The sequence below is a fragment of the Mercurialis annua genome, linkage group LG1-X (assembly GCF_937616625.2).
Source record: "Mercurialis annua linkage group LG1-X, ddMerAnnu1.2, whole genome shotgun sequence".
In the NCBI taxonomy this organism is placed as follows: domain Eukaryota; kingdom Viridiplantae; phylum Streptophyta; class Magnoliopsida; order Malpighiales; family Euphorbiaceae; genus Mercurialis; species Mercurialis annua.
This window is the reverse complement of record NC_065570.1, coordinates 45,166,760-45,190,786: the sequence shown is the minus strand read 5'-3', so window position 1 is coordinate 45,190,786 and position 24,027 is coordinate 45,166,760. Positions and strand designations below refer to the sequence as shown.

The 24,027-nt window shown below is 31.2% G+C and overlaps 3 protein-coding genes and 1 long non-coding RNA gene across 4 annotated transcripts; 3 read left to right on the top strand and 1 right to left on the bottom strand.

Moving 5' to 3' along the window:
- Positions 1 to 1,686: 1,686 nt before the first annotated feature.
- LOC126656055 (uncharacterized CRM domain-containing protein At3g25440, chloroplastic) lies at positions 1,687 to 7,748 on the bottom strand. The gene is made up of 4 exons (XM_050350516.1): positions 7,667 to 7,748; positions 7,253 to 7,568; positions 5,227 to 5,628; positions 1,687 to 2,222 (listed from the first exon to the last, which is right to left on the bottom strand). The coding sequence occupies exons 1-4, from the start codon at positions 7,735 to 7,737 to the stop codon at positions 1,752 to 1,754; spliced, it is 1,260 nt and encodes a 419-aa protein (XP_050206473.1). The 5' UTR covers positions 7,738 to 7,748; the 3' UTR covers positions 1,687 to 1,751.
- A 56-nt stretch (positions 7,749 to 7,804) lies between these two features.
- LOC126656063 (uncharacterized) lies at positions 7,805 to 11,487 on the top strand. Its single transcript, XM_050350528.2, has 5 exons — positions 7,805 to 7,922; positions 8,017 to 8,605; positions 9,541 to 9,696; positions 9,843 to 10,214; positions 11,296 to 11,487. Exons 2-4 carry the CDS (start codon positions 8,051 to 8,053, stop codon positions 10,170 to 10,172), a joined length of 1,041 nt encoding a protein of 346 aa, XP_050206485.1. The 5' UTR covers positions 7,805 to 7,922; positions 8,017 to 8,050; the 3' UTR covers positions 10,173 to 10,214; positions 11,296 to 11,487.
- Positions 11,488 to 17,145: 5,658 nt separating this feature from the next.
- LOC126667922 (protein FAR1-RELATED SEQUENCE 5-like) lies at positions 17,146 to 20,894 on the top strand. Its single transcript, XM_050361067.2, has 3 exons — positions 17,146 to 17,253; positions 17,896 to 18,383; positions 20,527 to 20,894. Coding segments are annotated over exons 1-3 (696 nt in total). The 5' UTR covers positions 17,146 to 17,252; the 3' UTR covers positions 20,734 to 20,894.
- A 1,076-nt stretch (positions 20,895 to 21,970) lies between these two features.
- LOC126665882 (uncharacterized) lies at positions 21,971 to 22,796 on the top strand. The gene is made up of 2 exons (XR_007637713.2): positions 21,971 to 22,335; positions 22,521 to 22,796. It is a non-coding gene; the product is annotated as an uncharacterized LOC126665882 (long non-coding RNA).
- The last annotated feature ends 1,231 nt before the right edge of the window (positions 22,797 to 24,027 follow it).

Sequence of the window (24,027 nt, the reverse complement as noted above, 5' to 3'; positions counted from 1 at the left end):
TTGTGCATATACAACATAAATTATTTTCTAATATACCGTATTAACATGTTAGTAGCTGGTTAACCAAAATCGTATTTTTGAGATTAAAAAAGATATTTTTTAAAAGAACAAAAGTTATTTTTGTAAAAAAAAGTACAAATTGTATTTTTCAAAAACAAACTTTAACGCTGTATTTTTGAGAATATTTTAGCTTCTCATACGTACTTATATAAAGAGGCCTTCAAATTAAAAAGGCCTAATGCCTTAAAACAACCCGACCTTATAGCCCCTTTTCGATCCTACCATGATGTTGAAAATTTGTCAATTTTACCCTGTTTGAATTTTATCGTTTCAATTGTACCCCAATGTTTTAATTTTTGTCAACTTTTTTAATTAAATGATAAAATCATTCAATTAACCATGTTTAAAAGATAAAATTAAATTCATTTTCAATCAAAAAAAGTACAAATAAATCCTTTATTTTTAAAACTAACTAAAAACCATAATCAAAATTAAAATTAATTTAGATTCTTAATTAATTTAATTAAATCTAAATAAATTTTAAACATGTACAATTAATATATGTTATACATGGAAAACGTTTTTGAGTTTTTTTTTTTCAAATGAAAAAAATGTCAATTTAATATTTCAGAGTACAATTGAAACGATAAAATGTGAAATAGGATAAAATTGACAAGTTTTTAATGTCAGGGTAGGATTGAAAAGGGGTTATAAGGTCGGATTTTTTAAGGTATTAGGCCTTTTAAAAACTATCATTTATCATAAATGAATTAAAGTGGATATTCTATATGATAGAAGATAGTTTATCCAGTGCGCAGTAAAAATACTAAATTTTATATTCATATGAATAGATGTGATGAAATTTTATTGTTACACAATTAAAAGATAATGGCTTAATTATTTAAAAAATTCTCACCTTAAACTTTTTTTTTTGTTTATACCCTAACTTTGTAAAAAAGTCATTTGTCCCAATTTTGGATTTTTAGATTTCATCTCTACAGTACTAAAATTGCCTCTTTTCACTTGAAAAAAAGTTTAAAATAATTCTTTAATTTATGTTTATATACTAATTAGACGTATGATATAACCTTTTATTTAGTTATTTTTAATTTTTTTCATTCTTTAATTCAATAAATTGTCAATTATATATTTGTATTGGGTAGAGATGAAACTTAAAAATCCAAAATTGGGTATAAATGATTTTTTTACAAGATCAGGGTCTAAACTAATTAGGCCAAAGATAATCATATCATTTTTAAGTTGTTATAATTACCAAAACTTAATCTTGTAATTCTTAAGCAATCCTGAAATGGATTGTTTTGTTTTGTATGGTAAAAGGTCAAATTGCAGGTGTTTGCATCTAACAAAAGGTTCTTTTCTACTGTCATTTTCATTCAGTAAAAACTTTATTTATTCTTTTGAATACTTTAATCTAAGTTTGTGTTTATATATGACACCCAATAACTTGTTAATATTTGATTTTTAAGCAACCATCAACAAAGAACACCAAAATTTCATCAACATAATTAATTAAGTTATGGCAGACATCTTATGATTTTGGGAAATATCGAAACTTAAGTAACAATTTACCCCCTAAACTTACACATTATGAGCATTTAACCCTAAAACTAAATTTTCTATGAATTCGTTCCTTTAACTTTTGATTTTGATCAGTTAGACCAAATATTAACCAAAAAGCTGGATTAATTGATAAAAGTAAATAAATTCAGGGAATCAATTGACAGAAAAGTTCATATCAACACTTTATTTATCTTGGCACAATTATGATTTTCAATGTCAAAATGATTCTCAAACTTTGCTGATTTACCTAACATAGTGGAGGATCTCACATCTGTCATCAAGGACATTATGCCTTCTCTTTCTGTTTCTTCATCATCCGAATCATCACTTAATCTATCCGTAGAATCTGATTCACTTTCGGATAAGTTTTCGTCTTCTATTTCTGATAGTTCATTATCTGTGGAATCATCAACACCTGGAGGAAGTACGCGAAAAGACGCCTCATAATTGCTTTTCTTTTGAAGTACCTCAGATTCCTTGAAATCTTCTGTTGGATTGTCCAAAATGGAAAGCGGATTCCTATCAGTTGGATCACCATAAAGAGCAATGTGTCGATAGTAGAGCTCTAATTCCTTTTCTGCAATTGCAATGAAATGCCTCACAGATTCGAGTGATTGCTCGTACTTTGATTTTTCCCATGCCTGCGTGGCGAACGAGGAAAAAGAGTTAACCCCTTAGCCAAGGCATATAAGTTTGCACCATTATAATAAATCATATCTTCCATAATGGTGTCATTATCAAAGCAATATCAGGTAGGAAAACATCCCATTATGGAACAATAGTAATGTTATAGTTGAATATGAAAAGAAAAAGTAAGCTTAATGATCCACAAATAATTAAATGTTTATGCTTTTATCAATTTTAATCAAAACTTTTAATTTTTTCAATTATAAGCCTAACTTGAATGATTTAATTTTCATTGTAGTTAATTCCGCTCAACTGAATCAATTGAGACTAGTTTTGCTCATATGGTGGACAACCATTGAATGGTGGTTCTTTTTTGTATTTGTCTTTTCTTGATTCAATTTGATGGATTTGGCTACAATAGCCAGTCATTCGATGACTTTAACATGAGAAAGATCATGTTCAATTGATTCAGTTTGACGGATTTAGCGACAAGTAAAACAAAATACTTAAGGTTAGGCAATAATTGATAATATTCAAAGTTTTGGTTAGTATTGATAAAAGCGGCAAATATTCGACTTTTTGAGATCATTAAACCATAAAAAGTAAAGCTATTGCATATATAAATCTATCAAGATTATATGTAAAAGGCGATTTCAACTTACAGTGCATATGTTCTTATTCCTCATAACAATCAATAACTACTAATCAATTGATACACATAGGCTGACAGTAAATAGAGAAAAGGGAAAAAAAGTGGAGAATTTGATGCTATAAATCAAGTCATGCAGTTCATTTTTCCACAAAATGATAAAGTTGTGAAGTAAACTAAAAAGAATTTGATAATGTCATAATCGACCAAGTACTTTCTTGCTTTTCTTAACACGTTTCATGATATCTTATACTCCCTCCGTCCCAATAGAGTTGTCCACTTTGAGAAATTTTTTTGTCCCAAAATACTTGTCCACTTTCAAAAAGTAACTAACTTTTACACTCAATTTTCCTATATCACCCCTATTTAAAATTCACTAATGGGTAAATTGAAAGTGGACCCTATATTAAATAGGGGTATGACAAGAAAAGTAAGGAAAATTTTGCAAAATCCATGAACAATAATTGCTTTTCTTAAACTGTGTGATAAAGGCAAAGTGGACAACTCTATTGGGACAGAAGGAGTATCCCGTTTGACAGAATAAATGATACCTAGACCTGAGCTAGGTTACAAGGTACTTCACTTCATAGGTGTATCATCAATACCATTGCATCTAGAAAAGGACAATAATTCATTAGGGGTGGGCATGGACCGGTTAACCGGTCCACGAGGGTAATATGTAAACCGGTCCATAGTAGTTCAGTTTTTAAAATTAAAAACCTAAACTCATGCCTTATTATGCAAGACATGTGATTTTTTAAATCATATTATAGATTTAGATGGAAACCTGTCAAATAACTAACTCAACTAAAAGTTTATGTTATTAGGTGAGGTGAAGCTCCAACTTTAGTATTATCTATTAGGTGAGGTGAAGCTCCAACTTTAGTATTATCTCTAACCATCCTCCGCACACGAATGCTCATTAGACTTGAACTATAAACAAGCTAGGCTCATTTTACTTTATCAAATGGGGGCTGTCAAAGATCAAGTTTTAGATTATTCGATAATAGAGTCTGCTACCATGTCTGTTATGAACCGCAGTTTTATTATAGCTGTAATAACAGAGTTCCTATTTTATTAGCTAAAACCTAGACTTTTAATTAGGAAGTATTTTGTTTTCTATTATTTAGGAAGTATTTTTTATGCTTATTAGAAATCCTTCTTAAATATAAATTCTTTTCCTTTTGTAGTTAAATTTTTCTCTATTTAAAGGAGAAGATTATATTCAATAAAGTAATTGATTATTCAGTCAAAAATAAAGAAAAGAAGAGTTGGTGATCTCTTGAACACATCACCAAATTAACATCTCAAAAATAGGTTTATCGAAGAACAGGAAAAACAAGGGAAATCAACGAGATTTTCCGAGTAATAGAACCAATTGACTCAAAAGGTTGAGCTGTTAGGTGAGGCTCCAACTATAGTATTATTTCTAACAAGACCAACACTAACCAACAATTATTGATTGCTAAGTCAAGTATTTCAATGGCAGTTAAAGTATATACTCATGAACTATCATTTTTGTAAACTCAGCACTAAAAGTTAACGTATTAGTGGGTCAAGTTCTGTTTCAATCTTCAAGAACAAGTTTATGCGTGCAGCCTGCTAATTATTACAAAAATGATATGGGCTAGAGAACCAGTTGAAATTTTAGTCAGGTGGTCCAAAACTACAGAAAATATAAAGATAGACAGTTGAAAACAACAAACTTTCTTGTTTTTTTTGCAAGATTCAATTATATTTCCGAACCAGCCGAGTTCCTGAAACAATCTTGGATGCTAGCTGCATTCTTTAGTAGTTCAACTCAAATATTTTAAGTGCTTACAAGTTACAACATGTAAAATTCAATTTAAAATAAAAGAGGGAGCAAATTCAATAGATGTTCATGTATTCATGGAGGAGCTAGCAAAACACTTGTGCCAGGTAGTCATCTGATTACCATTAGAGAGTATCATAAAAAGCAAAAAAGCATCGAAAATTTGGACTCTGGAATAAAGTAGTAACTAATGACAGAATCAGATCAGTGCAACTGATACCACAAATATCTATGCAACCGTCTTCATGACAGCAACATGACGTTAAGCTACGTTTCGGATTCCTTTACTAGAAACCTTTCTGAAAATTTAGAACTTCCTATTTATAATTAAATTATTATAACAAATGTCGTTTTTCCAGTGTTTTTTTGTTTCAGTGCAACATAGACGGTAAATTGACAATGATAAATTATTGATGCAATTCTATTTCTTTTGACATTTCTAAAAAACAAATGCACGTTTCACGATATTTTACCGCATAACATGACATGAAAAACATAAGCCATGTAAGACCAAGAATTGCTAGACAATCAATAATGTTGAAAGCAGAAGACTTACCCTTTTTCTGGACAATGTATCTATTGGAGACATAACTTTTGGCTGCACATAGTTCTTCCCTCGATAAAATATAATGGTGTCATCTCCGACAATCTGTATAGGTAACCCACCACTCAATCTGGCAATTTCCTCAGCATATTCATGTACTTGTCCAGGTTTGCAGGAATTGCAAATTACTTTTACAGTTTCATGCTTCTTCCAATGCATATGCATGTTCAGGATAACACCTCCAAACACCCCTCTTCTTCCAAGTGGAACATAATTCAACTTTTTCTGAGCCATCTTTTTCATAAAAAATCTTTCCTCGCCTGTCAGATCATGAGGTTTTACCTCAGGACCCTGAGCTTTAGGAACTTCGTACCTCTTAAGTCTTTCAATTAGTAAGCCTTCCTTGATTCTGGCCTATAATAGGAAGAACAATCATGAAAATAAATCTCCAACCAAAAGAAACTTCAGAAGAAATAACTCAGCGTATCAATTTTCATCCTCCTTCAATCTCATCATTACTAGCATAGACTAATAAAGAAGAGAAAGTAGCTAATTTGCGGGATTTCATTTCCAAATTGTAAATTACATCATAATTTATCTTAACGAATTAAGATTACATTTAGTTATCGCTTTTACTTGAAACCCCAACTAAGATAATTTAGCAAATTAATAATGGCAAGTATTATTTGATGAGATACTACGTGTTGTTTTACCAACTCAAAACAGAAGGACATAAATTACTTATGAGATATTAGCCGAGCCATTACAGCAATTTCAACAGTGCAACTTGCCTTTCCTCAACCATATTAAGCACAACATAAAAAAACATTAAAGAAAAAGGTTCCAAAGTCCAAATTCACCTACTATCAACAAAATACCTAAGGAGCATGAGTTTATTTTTCAAATCTTTTTTCATCCATCATGAAGGAAATTCTTGTAAGTTTTCGTTGGTATGACACTAAAGACAATGAGTATAAGATGCATGTCTTCTAAGATTAATGAGGGCGTATACAAAGCTATAGTTTTAGACTTAGTTTAAATGAAGCCTCGACTTGGGTGAAATCCCAACTGCATGAAAATAATCTTAAAATATAAAATTGAAGAAGAATATATCTAATGTAGGACCCCACAGAATCTAATTTCAGAGCTCTATAAGCAACCACATGAAAACAAGCAAAGAATTTGGAGTTGATTATGAGAACAGAGGCTAACAGTAAACTTAATGTAGGAGACCAACACAGAAACAGTATGCTTTTGGGTACTATAACTTGTCAAGATTTATCTCTGCTTTTGACTAACTAACAGTTGAGAACCCAAAAATCTTACAAATTAGTGGCCAATAAAATAAACAATCTTTAACATATATGTTCAGATAGCCGGAAACCTACATTTTCCAAGTAAATAACAACCTAACACCTTCTGTTTTGACAATCTTACGTTCACAAAGTTATTCCTCTTCTAATGTTTTTTTTAGAAACTAATTCAATGGAAAAACAATTCATTTTAGGTCCCTGAGCGATGAAACCCCTCTTCTTCACACTTTCTCTGTCGCTAATCGATTAGGCTGGCTTCAGGATCTAGACCCATATCCATAAGTAACAACAATGACATAGGTAGCACGGATACGGACATGGGAAAACGGGACACTCAAACACGGACATAGAAAAACGGTGTTATTTTAACGTTTCCTAGGTAAAAAATGAAGTTTCGTATCCGAAATGTAAAGTGTTCAACGACACGTTGATTGAATTAAGTGCCCGTGCTACTAGATAAAAGAGATACGAATTTCTACCAATTTAATCCTTGAACTTCAAAGGAGTGATGACAGAAGGTTAAGTAACCAACTGAAGACCATATTTGACCATGAAGATTCAAGATTCCACAGAAATAATATGGAAATAGCCCCCTAAAATTAGTTGCTATTGGAAAAAAAAAGTGATATGCAAACAATAAAAACCAGGCATAGCAATTCAATATCCAACAAAAAAAGTGCAACTTTCACAAAAAAAAACAGTTAAATCAGTACACATTAACTCACCCTCTCAAGCTTATATTTGATTCTCTCTTCAACATTAGCAAACTTCTGCTTCTTTCTCTTAACCGTAAGACGACGCGGGTCTTTCCGATTAGCAGCTCTCCTCTTCTCCTTCTCCCTCTTTCTCTGCAGTTTCAGCCTCTTCTTAGTCAGCCATTTCTCCTTCTTTGGAGCATCAGCTTCATGTGTCTCAAACTTGGGTTTCCCATCTAATATCACCAGGTTTACTCTACCATGGCTCAAATTTCTGTACACCCAACACTGTGGAAACACATGCCTTAATGGAGACAATACTGTTTCTGGGTATTCAAAAATTGGCCTGTCAGTCACCCAAACATACAAAAAAACCTCAATACCCAACAATAAAGATTCAAACTTTTCAACTGAAAATTGAAGCTTTCAAAGAAACATTGGTACCTGATTGAAAAAGAGTTGAACTTGACAAGTGAAGAAGCCCTTCTCAAGCTACAAAAAAGAGCTTTTGCCATTTCATTAGAGAAACAAACCCAAATACTATTTATTTCAAACCAAAACCTATTTATACCCGACCCGACCCGAACTCACCCGACCCACTTCAAGTTGAAAATATTGTTTAGATATCTGACATTACACACGCCCTAAACTACAGCACCAAGAAACCTGCAGAGACACAGAGAAAGCATAAACTGAAAAGGTACCATTTTTATAGTTTTTTTTTTTTTACTTTTCCTGTTCTTTTTTTGGAAAAACTATTAATTTTAGTTCATTTATGGGTCATATGTTTACAGGAGATAATTGTTAGTAGTTTTAGTTATTGAAAACATGAAGAAATTTATAGCTTTAGGGTTTGAAGGTTCAGCAAACAAGATTGGAGTTGGTGTAGTAACCTTAGATGGTACAATTTTATCAAACCCTAGGCACACTTACATTACTCCACCGGGTCAAGGTTTCTTACCCCGTGAAACTGCTCAGCATCACTTACAACATGTGCTTCCACTGGTTAAATCTGCTTTAGAAACTGCCCAGTTAACTCCTGATGACATTGATTGCCTTTGTTACACTAAGGGACCCGGCATGGGAGCACCTTTGCAAGTTGCGGCCATTGTTATTCGGGTTCTTTCGCAGCTTTGGAAGAAGCCCGTTGTTGCGGTTAATCACTGTGTTGCTCATATTGAGATGGGGAGGATTGTTACAGGAGCTGATGATCCTGTTGTGTTGTATGTTAGTGGGGGGAATACTCAGGTTATTGCGTATAGTGAAGGGCGGTATCGAATCTTTGGAGAAACTATTGATATTGCTGTTGGGAATTGCTTGGATCGGTTTGCTAGAGTTTTGAATCTCTCTAATGATCCAGCTCCTGGTTATAACATTGAGCAGGTATCTTTTCTTGTTCTAATTACTATTTATATTATGGTCTCATCATTAAGGTTTGTTATTCTTGATAATTGTGAATTCTGATTCAAATTTTTGTGTGCATTAGACCTGGTGAAATTAATCTATTTTTTATTTTGGGTTTGCATTGGGATCAATCTTTTATAGCATTGGGTAATATTACACTGGGAAGGTGCAAAACTTCATTATATTAGATTGACTGCTTTAGCTAGTATTTGTATGTAGTATAACATGTGGCATAAGCTTAGTTAGGAATTAGGATGCGTCGAAATTTATCTCCTCTATCTTTTACTTCTGCCTAATTGCACTTATTTCTGAAGGAGATGACTTCTTTTTAACTGCTAAACTTGGCGCCTTTTAGAGTCAACAGTATGGTGTGGTAGGGTGGGACAGGTGGGCATAGTTTTCATTCTTTATATATACCATTTTTGTGTGAAGTTTTCAGAATTCTAGCAATGGTTGCTATTTAAAATCTTTAAGATTTACTGTATTTCTTGTCTCAATCTGCTAGTCTTTTGACCAATTCATTCCTTGTGATTAACTGTGTTGCCTCATAACCTATCTGTAAGGTTAGTCTGGGACATACCGTGAAGTCCTAAAGAGTTGTTTGACTTTAATCTTTTTTAACTTACAGCATGAAGTGATTGAAATACTATAGGGGAATGTTATGCGTACAATGAAGTATGTGTTAGGGGAACATTACATTTTGTGATTCTTTACTGTTTTCAGGCTTTATTAATCCTTCAGAAATCAAGGGTTTAGTGAATGTCTGCCTTTTCAATTTCGATCTCCTTGCATGATATTAAGTGCTTGATCTATTAGAGCCAACGTAATTTCTCTGCAACTGTGGTTTCTCTTTAAGCTCAACTTTAGATTCCAGCAAATTATTTACATCACTTGGCTGATTTTCTTATAACCAGCTTGCAAAGAAAGGAGAGCTATTTATTGAACTCCCATATGTTGTCAAAGGGATGGACGTTTCTTTTAGTGGAATACTTAGCTTTATTGAAACCACTGCAGAGGAGAAGCTTAAAAATAATGAGTGCACTCCTGCAGACTTGTGCTACTCCTTACAGGTAAATCATGTTCAAAGCTAGTATGTTTTAGAGGCAAATATCTTATTTGAATATGAAACATTTTCATATGCCAGAAGTATAAGCTGTATTAGTACTGAGTGCGTGTATGTCTTATTATGATATGTTTTAAAATGTCTATGATGCAGGAAACAGTGTTTGCTATGCTTGTAGAGATCACAGAGAGGGCAATGGCACATTGTGACAAGAAAGATGTTCTTATTGTTGGTGGTGTTGGCTGCAATGAGCGCTTGCAGGAGATGATGAGAATAATGTGCGCTGAGAGGGGTGGTGTGCTGTATGCAACTGATGACAGATATTGCATTGACAATGGTGCAATGATTGCATATACTGGTCTTCTGGCCTTTGCTCAAGGTGAAACAACTTCTCTAGAAGAATCAACTTTCACCCAGAGGTTCAGAACCGATGAAGTCCATGCAATCTGGAGAGAGAAAGAGGAATCAACCAATGTTAACTGAAGTAACATGTAGAGCCTAGGCTGTGTAACTTGAAGGCCTGAGGTATGCGTCTCTTGAAGTTATATTAATTTTAGATTCGTCTTTATGAAAGTTGATTTAGGATTCTATATTTGATTAAAGTAGCAAAGGACTTGAATACAAAAGAATTATCAACTTCTCAGAAATATGCATACACTAATTGCACTCCTCACAAGATCAATAGTTAGAGAAAAAGAGATGGCAATGAACATATCAACTAGGTGAATGGACTTATTTTGTGAATGTCATGAATATATGTGGATTTGATGGGAAAAAGAAATTGTTTGAAGGATTGACTGGATTACCTTTACAAGTTAGGTAAGAAAAGAAAAGCTCAGTCAAGTGTTTCTGGAAAGGAATTGCCATTCTGAGTTTGACGACATAATATGAGATCATTAAAAGTATTAAATATTTAAATTGCTCCTTTCTGAATGTTTCTGAATTAATATTTAATTGAAAGGAGTGCGACAATCATCATACTTCTTGGTGAAGCCTTCATAGGGAACTTTTGTTCGAGATGACTAGCAAATATGTCACTGTCTACATCTTTGTCGAACATAAACTTACAAACCCATCCCCTTCAAGCCTTTCTTTGTAGTGTTTAAATATTATCTTGTATATGAAAAGGCTTGCTTTCATTACTTTAAAAGGGGCCTATGCAAACAAAAATATCGTTGGCGGAGATTGTATATTATAGAAGTATGAGAATTTTCAGTTCATAGATTAATAGAATGAACATACAAAATCATTTGCCATTTTTTCTTTTCCTGCACTAGTTTTCTGTCTATGTACTGATATGGTTCTTGAATCATTGAGAATTCCTTTTGCTGGCTATGTTCTTGTTTGTACAAATTCCCTTGAGGCAATATTTCTAGATGAAAGGGGACAGTTTTATAGTCATTTATGACCAACTGAAGAGATGTTTTGCAAAGAAACTAGTAACTTCTTTTTCTATCGTCTCGTAAGAAACAAAAATTTAGTCCTACTGCTTTAATAATTTTGTAGCATGCGAACTTGTTTAGTAAATCCTATGTATTTATCCATTAATTGAAATAAATTAGATTGCTTGTCTTGTGACATATGTTTTACATTATTGCATTCACAGGTATGTGTAGCTGATGATCATTGGAGATCAACATATTCCGTTGTGCGCCGTAGAAAAGGCGATCATGACGAGAGGTGAAAATCAATTAGTGTATTGTGTGGAAGCTAGATTTGAAAGATAAAGTTTTAGAATTGAGATAACAAAGCACATTGCTGACATTAATTTTAAGTGATATGTATTCTCTTGTGTCTATTCTAGTTTCTAAACTTCTAGTTGCCTTTGTATTTCCAACCAACTTATATTTTCTTTCAATTAAAAAAAGGTTCAGTCAACTGAAAAATATGGCATGTATGCTTGTTTCAATGGCATGTTGTATATTGGATTATGGAAAGGCCAAACCCATCTTGAAGCCCTGTACTTTCATCTTTTTGTTTATTTGGTTCTTTTTCAAAGTTTTATATTCATTAGATCCCTTGTACTTCACGAATTTTATTTAAAAGGTCCTTTTTCGACGGAATCACAATGTGTGTGTTTAATTGCCGTTATTGTTACCACGTGAGAAAATGATTACGTGAATTTGAGTTAGTAGGTTAAATTTTTCCCTTTACTTTTGAATTTTTGTTAATCCAATTCTTAAATTTTCAAATTTTTATTTATCTAGTGCTTGTACTTTTAAATTTTTGTTATCCGGTCCCTCTTCAAATCCGGCCTCACGCGCATTTCATGGCGAGTGTCGTGCACGCTCCTTTTTCAGTGAACTGAAACATGAATTATGATTGAATAAATAAATTATATTAGTAATTTTACAAATTATTTAAATTACTTTGTTATATTTATTTTGAATCAATTATTAGTCATGTAATAACAATCAAAATTTAGTTTTGATATATCAAGCATAAAGTACAACCGGAATATCGGGAAATAAACTATACTTTGAGAGCTAAAGCTCGAGTATGATAAGATACGGGTATAGTCATACTCCATTCGATTAATTAAGCAACTTAAAAATTAAATTTTATCGCAAAGAAAAATATGAAGATTCCATTATATTAATTTATTTAGAATATACGCGCGTGTATATATATATAGATATATATATATATATTCGATTACTTTAAATTCAATTAATAATTTTTTGATTGAAATACTTTAATACTTGAATTTATCTCAACATTGAATTTGTAAATATCTTGAGATCAAACTTAAATTATTTAAATGGAGCCAATTTTAAATATTTTTCCATTCAAATTCAAGTAATTTGTGAGTTATCTCCATTTCATTACAAACACAGCCAAACTCATTTTTTAGGTCTTTACACTTTCAAAATTGTGTTCATCTAGTCCTTTTTTAAATTCGTGTTTTTTATTTAGTCCTTATACTTTATTTATTATGAATTTTTAATTTGTTTCTTGGACGAAAAAAGAGCGTGCATTTTACTCATCTGCGTGTGATGCCAACTTTAATTGTCTATCTTACTCAACACATTGGCAATATAAGTTGCATTATCAAATTTGTAGAAAGATTAGATAAATAAAAATATATAAATATAAGAGCGCGTTAAATAAAAAACATAAATAAAAAAGACCATAATATCAAAAGAGGTTGAGATAAATAAAAATTTGCAAGTAAAGAGATCTTTTGTCATTTTTAACACGAAAATTATTAACCACTTCCGCCATAAAAGACCTATTAAATAGAAAAATGAATAATATATAAATTTGAGAAAACCACAAAAATATTACTATTTAAATAAGAGTTTACAGAAATACACACCAAATCAAAATTTACATTCATGACAAAACAAGGAAAAACTTTACATTTTCTACCCAACCACTAAATAAGAGACATATGGCACACTCAAAACCAAGAAAAAAGTCAAAAACGTGTTAAAAATAGTCAAAACGCGTCAGTCACGCGTCAGCGCGTGTCATCATTTAAAAAGAAAAATATATCATCTATGTATCTGATATGTATCTAGAATGTGTCACTGCTTGATTTTCTCATATTTTTAAAAATATATATATATATATATATATATATATATATATATATATATATATATATATATATATATATATACACGTATTATTTTATGTACTATTTATGTGTATATGTATATTAAATTCAAAGATATATGTATCACATGTTTTAAAAACGCATAAATTACGTTACAAAAAATATATATATTATATATTATGTATTAAAAATATATGTATCTGTCATATATAAATTTTATATATATATATATATATATAAATAAATTGCTTTTAATATGTATTCGATATATGTATTTAAAAAACGTGTCTTCTTATTAAATCTTTGATACTTGCTCCGTCCTTTTATTTTTCCATGTTGCACGGAGTTTTTCTTTTTAGCTCAATTTATTCTTTATAAATAATGTATCTACGATGTATCGGCTATGTATTTATAGTATATTGCAAGATATAGATGATACATCGGTAATGTATTAAAATCTTATTATTAATTTTTCTCCTCTATATCTATGATGTATTAATGGTGTATTTATGATGTATCGGTAATGTATTACGATGTATCGATAATGTATCGGTCATTTTAAAATTTATTTCATTAAAATAATTCAAAAAATTTAAACATGTATCGTTAATGTATCTGCTATGTATCGGCAATGTATCATCTATATATCACTAATACACACATGTATCGATCATTTTGAAATTTATTTTGTTAAAAATAATCATTCTGAGTTGGAGATGGATTCTAAAAATTGCAATCAATGGTTTATCTACGAAATTCATTTCGTTGAAATAATAATAAAAAATGAATATGTATCTACAATGTATTAATGGTGTATTTTATGATGTGTCGACGATTTATCTACAATGTATCGGTGGTATATATATACGATATATACATCATGAATACATTATAAATATAAAAAAAAATTGAGCTAAAAATCTTTGATACTTGCTCTGTCCTTTTATTTTTTCATGTTGTACGAAGTTTTTCTTTTTAGCTCAATTTTTTCTTTATATTTATAATGTATTTATGATGTATCGGCCATGTATTTACAGTGTGTATTGCAAGATATAGATGATACATCGGTAATGTATTAAAATTTTATTATTAATTTTTCTCCTCTATATCTATGATGTATCGATGGTGTATTTATGATGTATCGGTAATGTATTACGATTTATCGATAATATATCGGTCATTTTAAAATTTATTTCATTAAAATAATCCAAAAAATTTAAACATGTATCGTCAACGTATCTGCTATGTATCTTAAGTCTTGTTTGAGTTACAAATTCAATTATTGTCTCTTGTTAATTGATTTTTCTGAAATTAATAAATAATACTCCATCATTTCAAATGCACATCAATTATAACAAATTACTTTAAAAAAGAAGTTACAGCTAATATCATAATCATAGTAGACAATAATTAACACTAATCTAAGTAGGTGATAAGGCCAGGAAAATTCCAATTATTTCATGGTTGCAGGTTCATTTTTTTTTTTTTTTTTTTTTTTCTTGTTGTAGTGTCCTTTCTCTCGGAAATATCTGAGACACATAAGTTGAAAATTAGAACACAGGTTAAATAAAACCAACAGATTTTAAATAAACAAGACTCATAGAAAGCAAAATAAACTGTACAATATCTAATTTTAAAGCGAGTAGATCTTGAAAGGTGTAAGAAGTGATTTTAACAGCTTATATTCTCAAAATCAAAATTCAACTCCATCAATACCCAAATACATGCCAATGTGGGCCTAGCCTGAATGGTTAAGGCGTCTCTAAGTGCATCGAGAGGTTGTGGGTTCGAACCACGCCTCGGTAACTAACAACTAACATGAGATTCTAAAGAGTCGATTTCCACCTTTGATAAAAAAAAAAAACTACCCAAATACATCACAAAAAATGATAAAAATCAAACTTTTTTCAACTATGGAACCTTGCTTCTGATCATACATCTCCCACCATGTCATCACGCTCACTCCCATCACTCTGGAATCATTATCCCCACCACCGTCGTTTTTCCAATTTCACCACCAACCTTATCACAACTGTTGTCTTATCCTTCCATTAACCGATGCCGCTGCCGCCATCTCTTTGCTGTAACCCAAAGCCCTCAATTCGCAATTCAAGCTCAGAGTCATCTTGAAGAGAGCTCGATGAATCATCCGATGACATAGCGGTGGTGGTTGTTGTGTTGTTTAATTTCCTTGAAGTTGCCGACATCGACCCGCTTATAAAACCGTTACAACCACCATCCAAAACACTACCTTACCTTAAATTAGCAGAAGAAGAGAATCAAATTTAATAGAATATAAGAAGAATTTTTTGTTGAAGGACCCAACCCATATGAGCAAAAAAAAGCAAGAGGAAATGACGTGAAAGAAGGAGCAGGTATGAGTGAAAAGTTAAGAGAAGAGTAATAAATGGTTATAAAATGTAATAAATATACAAATTCAGCTATTTGATGTGAAACAGACTTGTTATAGGAGAAAAGGTTGAGAATGGTTGGTATTTGAGTAAAAATGTACCGTTTTTTCAATTATTGTGTAATTTTCTCTATAAATTTTGAAAATGAATTAGATAAATAATAACACTTGAAAGCTTGGCCCAGTTGGCCAAACTCTAATGATATATGTATGAGGTTGGGGGTTCGACCCTCAAACTCACGGGCAGTGTGCCTATTTAAAAAAATGTCTAACATTAACTCCCGCTAACAATTAGAATTGGCTATCTTTGACAAAAAAAAAATTAGATAAATAAAAATCAAAAATATATGAAGCTTACGAAATCAACAAACAATAAAAATAAGGATCAAAGAGTTGTAATTTAAATGATATAAGTATTGGGCATCATCCTGGTTAGATAGTGTGTTCAATTTCATAAGCACTTTTCTCCTCAAAGTATATATATAAAATGGCCAATGTGGGCCTAACCTGAGTGGTTAAAACGTCTCTAAGTGCATCGAGAGGTTGTGGGTTCGAACCACGCCTCGGTAACTAACAACTAACATGAGACTATAAAGAGTCGATTTCCACCTTTGATAAAAAAAAGGCTAAATCTATTTTTGGGTCCATAAGTTATACAGTTTTGGATCAATAATTGCCTCAACTTTTATATGACTTTTTCAGGTCTCTAAACTTTTATTTTTTTATTTCATCAGGTCTCTCAATTTTTCTTTGGCTTCTCTGAATCCCTAAACATTCATTTTTTTTAATTTATTGGGTGCCTAAATTTTTGTTTTAGTTCATTAAGTTCTTATATGAATTTAAGGCTCTAAATAACCAACGAACAAAAATTTAGGGGTATGAAGAAGTTAAATAGAAGTTGAGCGATTTGATAAACCAAAAAAAAAAAAAGTTTAGGGACTTGAAAAAAACAAATAAAAGTTAAAAAAAGCTAATGAACTAAAATAATATAGTTTAAGGGGTTTAGCAAAAAAAAGCAAAAGATTTAAAAAAACCCTCAACTTTTTTTAAAAGTACAGGTCCATTCTTTTATTTTTTTGGGCACAACTAAACCCTTATGTTTCAAAATTAAACAATAAAACTCTCGTTGTTTTAAAATCGAACAAATAAACTTTTTTAATTTTTTTTTTTGGAGAATTACCCCCTTAATTTTTTGATAAATATTTTAGACATTAAAATTATTTTGAATTTTTTTTCACATGATTATGAAAGACATGTCAGCCATTAACGAGTATTTATAATAGTGTTAGATGAAAGAGGTTATTTATTCTATTTGAAAATAAAAAGGTTTAATTGTATCCAAATAAAGTAAAAAGGCTGATATGTACTCTTGTGAAAACTACGAGGGTACAAACTGTTCATCAGTCACAAAATCTTCAACGTGGCGAAATATGACTGGACAGTAGCAGTAATGTTAAACTAGTGTTGTATGTACATTATCATCACCCTTCGTACACTCACAAATTCAGCCTCCAACTAAAATCTGCACCACTTTGCAAACAGACTCTCTGTCTCTTCTTCACCGTTTATCAAATATTGATCACTGCAACAAAGTAAGTCACAATCTTTTTCATAATTCAACTTTTACCCCTCAATTTATATCTCTGTTGCATTTGTGTCCTTAACTTTAAATGAAGTATTTTGTGTGAATAATCATAAATGGGTCTGAAGTGTATGAATATGTTGTTTACTGGGTTTGTGAATTTAAGAATTTTCCCTCCTTTTTGTTTCTATATTTTAGGGATTGTGAGTTTTTTTTTTTTTTTTGAGGGTTTGAGTCATTTATTTCATATGTATTGTTGGCTTCAAACTAGCTGCTTTTTGTGTTCGGATCTTATTAAAATTTGCTACTTGTTTTTGTTTGATGGGTTCTTCTTTAAGTATTTGATGCTGTTTGTGTTGTGGCTATTAAGTTCTTGATTTATTGATTGCCGTGTGAAGAGAATGTTAGAATTTGTTGTTAATTTTTCGATTTTCGTGTATTTAAGCATTGCCGGGAAATAGAAACCAGAGGAAAATGGCATGAAATTGGGCGAGAAGTGATGCTATTTTGCTCTTTCAGTTTTTGTATCTGAGACATTATAAAAGAACCTAAATTGAACATATTTTCAATACTTGGTTTTATGGACCTATGAGCTCAATTTGACTACTATTATATGGGTTTTAATATAACGGAAAACAACGTTGTGTGGCAGTGGATTTAGATGAGGGAGTTTCAATATCGGAGAGCGCAGCTGGACATGGGTTGGTTATAGAGGAAGGCGATTCAATTATGGAGGAAGGAGATTTAGTTGTGCGGGAATGTGACTTGATTGGGCCAGAATGTGATTCTATTATAGAACCATATGAGGGTATGGCTTTTGAATCTGAAGATTCTGCCAAGATTTTTTATGATGAATATGCTCGCCAGATAGGATTTGTAATGCGTGTGATGTCTTGTCGTCGTTCTGAAAGAGATGGAAGAATTCTCGCACGTCGACTTGGATGTAATAAGGAAGGTTATTGTGTTAGCATCCGGGGCAAATTTGGGAATGTTCGAAAGCCACGTGCTAGTACAAGAGAAGGTTGTAAAGCAATGATTCATGTAAAGTACGATAAGTCTGGAAAGTGGGTGATAACAAAATTTGTCAAGGACCATAATCATCCTCTAGTAATTGCTCCACGTGAAGCTCGTCAAACAATGGTGAGGTCTTGCCTGTAATTTAATTGTGATATGTGTTATATGTTGCATCCATTCCATACTTTGCTTGCCACCTTGGTCGACTCTTACATTCTTTTCTATAGCTAATCTAACATATACTCTAGATCTGTAGGAGCGTGTGATTATTTTAGAAAAGGTTATGATTTATGTTCTTTGTATGTCAAACTACAAACTAATCGAATAAGATGCAGGAATCCAATTGCCATTCAGTAAGAAACAGAAAAAATAACTACTATGCAACTGTTGCATCTATAAACAGAACATTCATAATACATTTTGGCGGTAAGCTCTGCTCGAATTTGAGAAGTGAAGTTCTTGGAACAATCAGGCGCTATAATTAGAAAGCTTTTGAATCAAATACGGACTAAAAATATTACTTCAAGTCTTGCAAAAACAAGGCTTTCATATCAATCTATGATATTTATTGAAATTAGTTAAGATGCTAGGGATTGTTAGTGAGCTCGATCTATCTACTGATTAAGAGAGTGCAACCCTGATGCATTTAGATCTGTAACAAGTCAACTCTGAATTCTAAAACTACGTATTTAAAGCATCCAACATACACAGATTGATGTTTTAGTTGTCTCTTAGGATACGGGCAGACCTATGTATAGCACCCTATAAATACAAAGTTTAACCACAATAGCTTTTATGTTTTTGTTATTCGTTATGTTCAAACTACAAACTAAATGAAGTTTCAGGTCCTAGGAGATATCCGGAATAGCTAGCCTGGCGGTTATTCCATCTTCTAGTTGGGTCCTCCCAGTAGACTCCAACCAAGTCCAAGAACTAAATTTTTTGGAGTGACTAAATTTTTTAAAAAAATTAAAGTGTATCTTAAAGAAATTTTTGGAAGCCCGGTATATTTTTTAAGCATGTACCTTGATAAGCTACTAATTCTTCTGGTTTAATATTAACTAATTCATTAAGGCTAGCCATATGAGTTAGTGATTAGACTTTTCTAGTTTGAGATCGTTGAATGTTACTTAACATTGTTGAAATTGGAGTTTGTTGGTAGAACTTTTTACATGCACTAATCATGTTTCCGTTCCAAGTTTTAAAATGTTACGAGCAGTGGCAAGGGAACTCCTGAATCTCAGAAACCAGTCTTGGTTTATAAGAGATTTAAAAAGTCAATTTCTTATATTAGTTTTCTTTATATTCTTATTTAGATATTGTTATTCTCCTTATTTAGGCTGGTTAGATTTTCCTAATTAAAAGTGGGATTACTTTAGCAGGTATGCTTTCCAGATTAAGGTAGGATTAGTCTAGTCTACCTGACTTTGTTTTCTATATAAACGTTATTTCATATGGGAATAAAATAAGCATAATTTTACTAAAAGGTTGTGAACTCCTAAAGTTCAGAGATCGAAGGGTTCTCTCCAACAAGCCCTAAACTCAATTCAATATAGGTCGAAAAGGAAGAAACTCTAAACAAACAGGGTCTTCTTCCTTTGATCCTATAGTGAATCAAAGACACATAACTCGATCCGAAAAGCAGGACCATAACATAAAATTTAATGAAGAATATGAAGTTGATTGAGTAACTTGTATGCTATGCTAAATTGAGTTTGTATATGAAGGTCCAACAATCAGTTCTGATAAATGTAGCAAATTGTAATGTGTACATGGACTGCAAATCAAGTTATTCAGATCCTGTATTAGTGCTCCCTCTTTCATTTTTCATTGTAATTTAGAAGATATATATAGATTCCTTTAATATTTTTTGAGATACAAGGGGAAAAAGAACAAAAATTTAAAACAAGGCCGAGGCATGCCTTGCCACTTATTACTCTTCTTGTTGTTAGAGCTACGGTCTTAGTACAAGTTCTGGTTGCTGATGCTTTGTAGTTAAGAAATTTTTCCGGGGAAATAATAGATCTGCATATTGTCAAATGATACCAAACAGCAATTCTCTGTTGTTTAATGGTTTTTCTGTTATTTATCTTGTGCTTCTTAACCTTCAGATATGGCTTATATATTCTGCATCTTCTGATTGATGATCTTGAGAATATTGTCTTTTGTGCTGGCTATTTACAGTTGGTAGCATTACATGTTGCTTAATTTTAACTTACAGTGAATGTGAAATGTGCCCTATAATAGCTTTTTGGTTAAAACTTTGTAGGATGAAAAGGACAAGAGAATTCAAGAATTAACGATGGAGCTACGGAATAAGAAGCGGTTATGCGCCACATATCAAGAACAGTTGAGTGCATTTATGAAAATAGTTGAAGAACACAGTGAGCAACTATCCAAGAAGGTTCAAAATGTAGTAAGAAATCTTAAAGAATACGAGTCCATAGATCAACAACTTATTACGCGCCATACATAGTAACCGTCCTGCTTCAGGTCATTTTGTTGCGCGTTCTTTTACTGTTTTACTCCTTTGTTTCCATTTTTCCCACTGAGCTATTATTTGAAATGTAATTATAGAATATTTTTCCCATCCTATTTTGTAACATATGTGAGAACAACTATACAGAGAGATTGAGAAATTGAGTTCGTATACAGGTGCAAATCTTGCTGGAACTGCCATTTTATGTTGCCCTACAAATTATATCGTCCTCTCCTTTGAGATTAGGTCAAATCCCTCTATTATACGAATTGTACCCACGTACAAGAGTTAAAATTAGTACTTAAATTTTAACTTCCATCAAAAATTTAAGTTCTATTCGAGTTAATCATATCTTGACACTTCATCGATATGATTATACTGACAAATTAGTCATATCAGTTGTCATCCAACGTGGCGTCTTATATAAAATTTGTTGGCTATGTTGTCATTACACGAGTTTATTTTGATTTGAAAAATCTGAAGTACTTGTCCCCGCAACTGATAGAGACATTGTAATTTGACATGAAATTCAGATTCAAGTTTCTCGTTATTAAAAAATGAATTCTTTATCCAAAAATAAAAAAATTTAATTAAGATTAATATCTTTTGATAATAAATTATAGGATTAAAATTTAGTATCACCCATGCTTCTAAACTCAAGTATATAACCCTAATATGACTTGGAATTCTCTATAGGTATAACCAAATTGTTGACTTGTTTAGTTTATGATTGTTGAAGCGTTGAGTAAGTATGTTGATGTGGTGTTTAATACCAACTGATTTGGTTGAGATTCCTTTGACAACTAAACACGGTTTTAAATATTTTATTGTACAAATAATTGATGAAAATGCGTTTGTGGTTTGTGCATGTCTATAAAAATAGTTGAGGTCTAAAAGTATTGTAAAGCTACTTAATTTTTAAAAGTACACTCGAATTTTAACTACAATTTTTGTTATAAACTTTTAACTTAAATTTATTTACTAGTTAATAAAAACAATCCTAATTGTTTTATTAAGAAGATATTTTGATCATCAAACTGCTGGTAAAGTCAAAATAAATTTTAAATTTATTAATATGATTTGTCATTTTATATTCATATAACCATGCTAATATAAAAAAAATAAAAACTTAAGCAAATATGATATTTATTTGAGGAAATTAGATACAACACCACAAAAGTACAACATATTCTCACGCGTACGACCACACTTTTTTTTATTGCAAAAACACTATTCAAAGTGAATTTATTCCATATTTCTAACTTTTTCTTCTCTTCATATCTATCTCTTCACTTCCATCATTATGGATGCAATCTGTCAGATTTTTCTCCCTCAGTTATCCATAATAATCCCAAACAAATCTTCAATCCCACTCAACTCAAATACAAATCTATTTTCCTAATCAACAGTTTTTACTTCACGTCTTTTTAATTTAATTTGCCTTTGAGAATTGAAGGAAATAGATCCCAATAACCCACACAAACTACAGCCATAACAAATGGAGAACGAGGACAAGAAATCGGCGGTTTCCATATGTAGGAGCGTAGGACATGAACATCGTCAGTTCCGTTGAGGAGTTAGACGACGGTGATGAAAAAGGTATGCAATTTCGGAGATGCAGTCGAGATGTTCGACGAAATGCCTGACAGAGGATTGCAAATGCTAATATTCAGTGTATTATTTATAATCATTTATGTTCCGTTTTCTAAATGCTAATATTATGTGTTATTATTTATCATGAAGCTATTAAGCTATTAGCTTTGTGAATTTGGTTATCATTTCAGGTATGCACAGTTCTTCATTGGACCACAGTTGTCGGCCGATGCAACTATGAGAGAAATTAAAGCTGTTTACTTGAATGAGTTGAAGGCTGAATTTTGTTAATACTGTGAGGTCTGGAGACATTTTTCTCATTTAGATGTGTGCATATGAGAATTGGAGTACTTTTTATAGCATAATCTGATTTTGTTGAAATTGTTATATCACATCAGAAATATAATCACTTTTATCATAATTGAGAATGGTATATAATAGTAAATTTATTTTTATTTGTTTAAGAAGTTGGTGGTGTTTTTAGTTTTTTATCTATAATTTATTTGGTATATTTTGACTACTTTTTATACAATTGATAAATCCATTAGTAAACATGAAGATGATTGTCTATTATTTTGTTTGTATTTTATATTTTTTGTATGAAATTAATAGTTTGCTATACGTTTTCTAATGGTGTTTTTTCTGTTTACCAGATTTAACGGTTTGCTATAGATTTTCTAATGGTGTTTTTATGTTTATCAGATTCTATATTTTTTTCTCATATGTCTGTCATTTTAATTCTACTTTGTGCTTGTTTTTCTTCAAAATCTTACTTACAGGTGCAACTTAATTTTTTGAATAATTTCAATTGCAGTCATGGAGAAACATCTTTTTATTTTTATTATATGTATTTTATTAAATAATTTTTAACATTTCACTAAAAGGTTACTAATTTTATATATTTTCGTTGATCAACAATGGAAGCGTATTGCATTTTCTTTTGTATCAATATGAGAACATGAAGATGGCTGAAAATATTGAGAGTGACGAAGAGGTTGAAGTTAAGAAGACGAATGTGGAAGCGAGAAAAGAAAAAATGAAGAAAAAGTTTTAATACTTTAATTGTCTAGTATATGATGTAATAATTTTGCTGTTGGTTTACCAATAGTTTACTAATAGTATACCAATAAATTTAATTTTAATAATATTATTAGTAAACCTTGAGTTAACCATTGGTAAATTTATAATTATTTTTTGATGATGCTTTTGATTTTGTATGTATTTTTTTTCACTTGTGTATTTGTAATGGTTTTATTGTTGGTTATCCAATTGTTTACTAATGTAACACCTATAAATTTAGTAAATTAAGTAATAATTCATTTTAATTTTAGTAAAATAAAAAATAGTAATTTGATTTAAGTAAATTGATAATAGATTGTTAGTAAACCGTTAGTGAACTTATAATTATCAAACATTTAGTAAACTGTTAGTGAACTAGTTAGATTATGAAATTAGTTAAAATTTATAAAGTAAGTTGTTGAGTAGTATTTTTTGTAGCGGAGGAAGGAAAGCCCAGAGGAGGAGGAGGATTGTGGAGGCAACAACTAGTTGTAATGGCATTTTTAAGTAAAAATTTATGTATTGTATTTGTTCATAGAGAAAAAAAATTTAGTTTTTTAAACATATATTTTAAAATAATTTTTTTTTATAAACTAGACTTCGATAGCTGACTGTTAGTAAACTCTTAGTGAACTTATA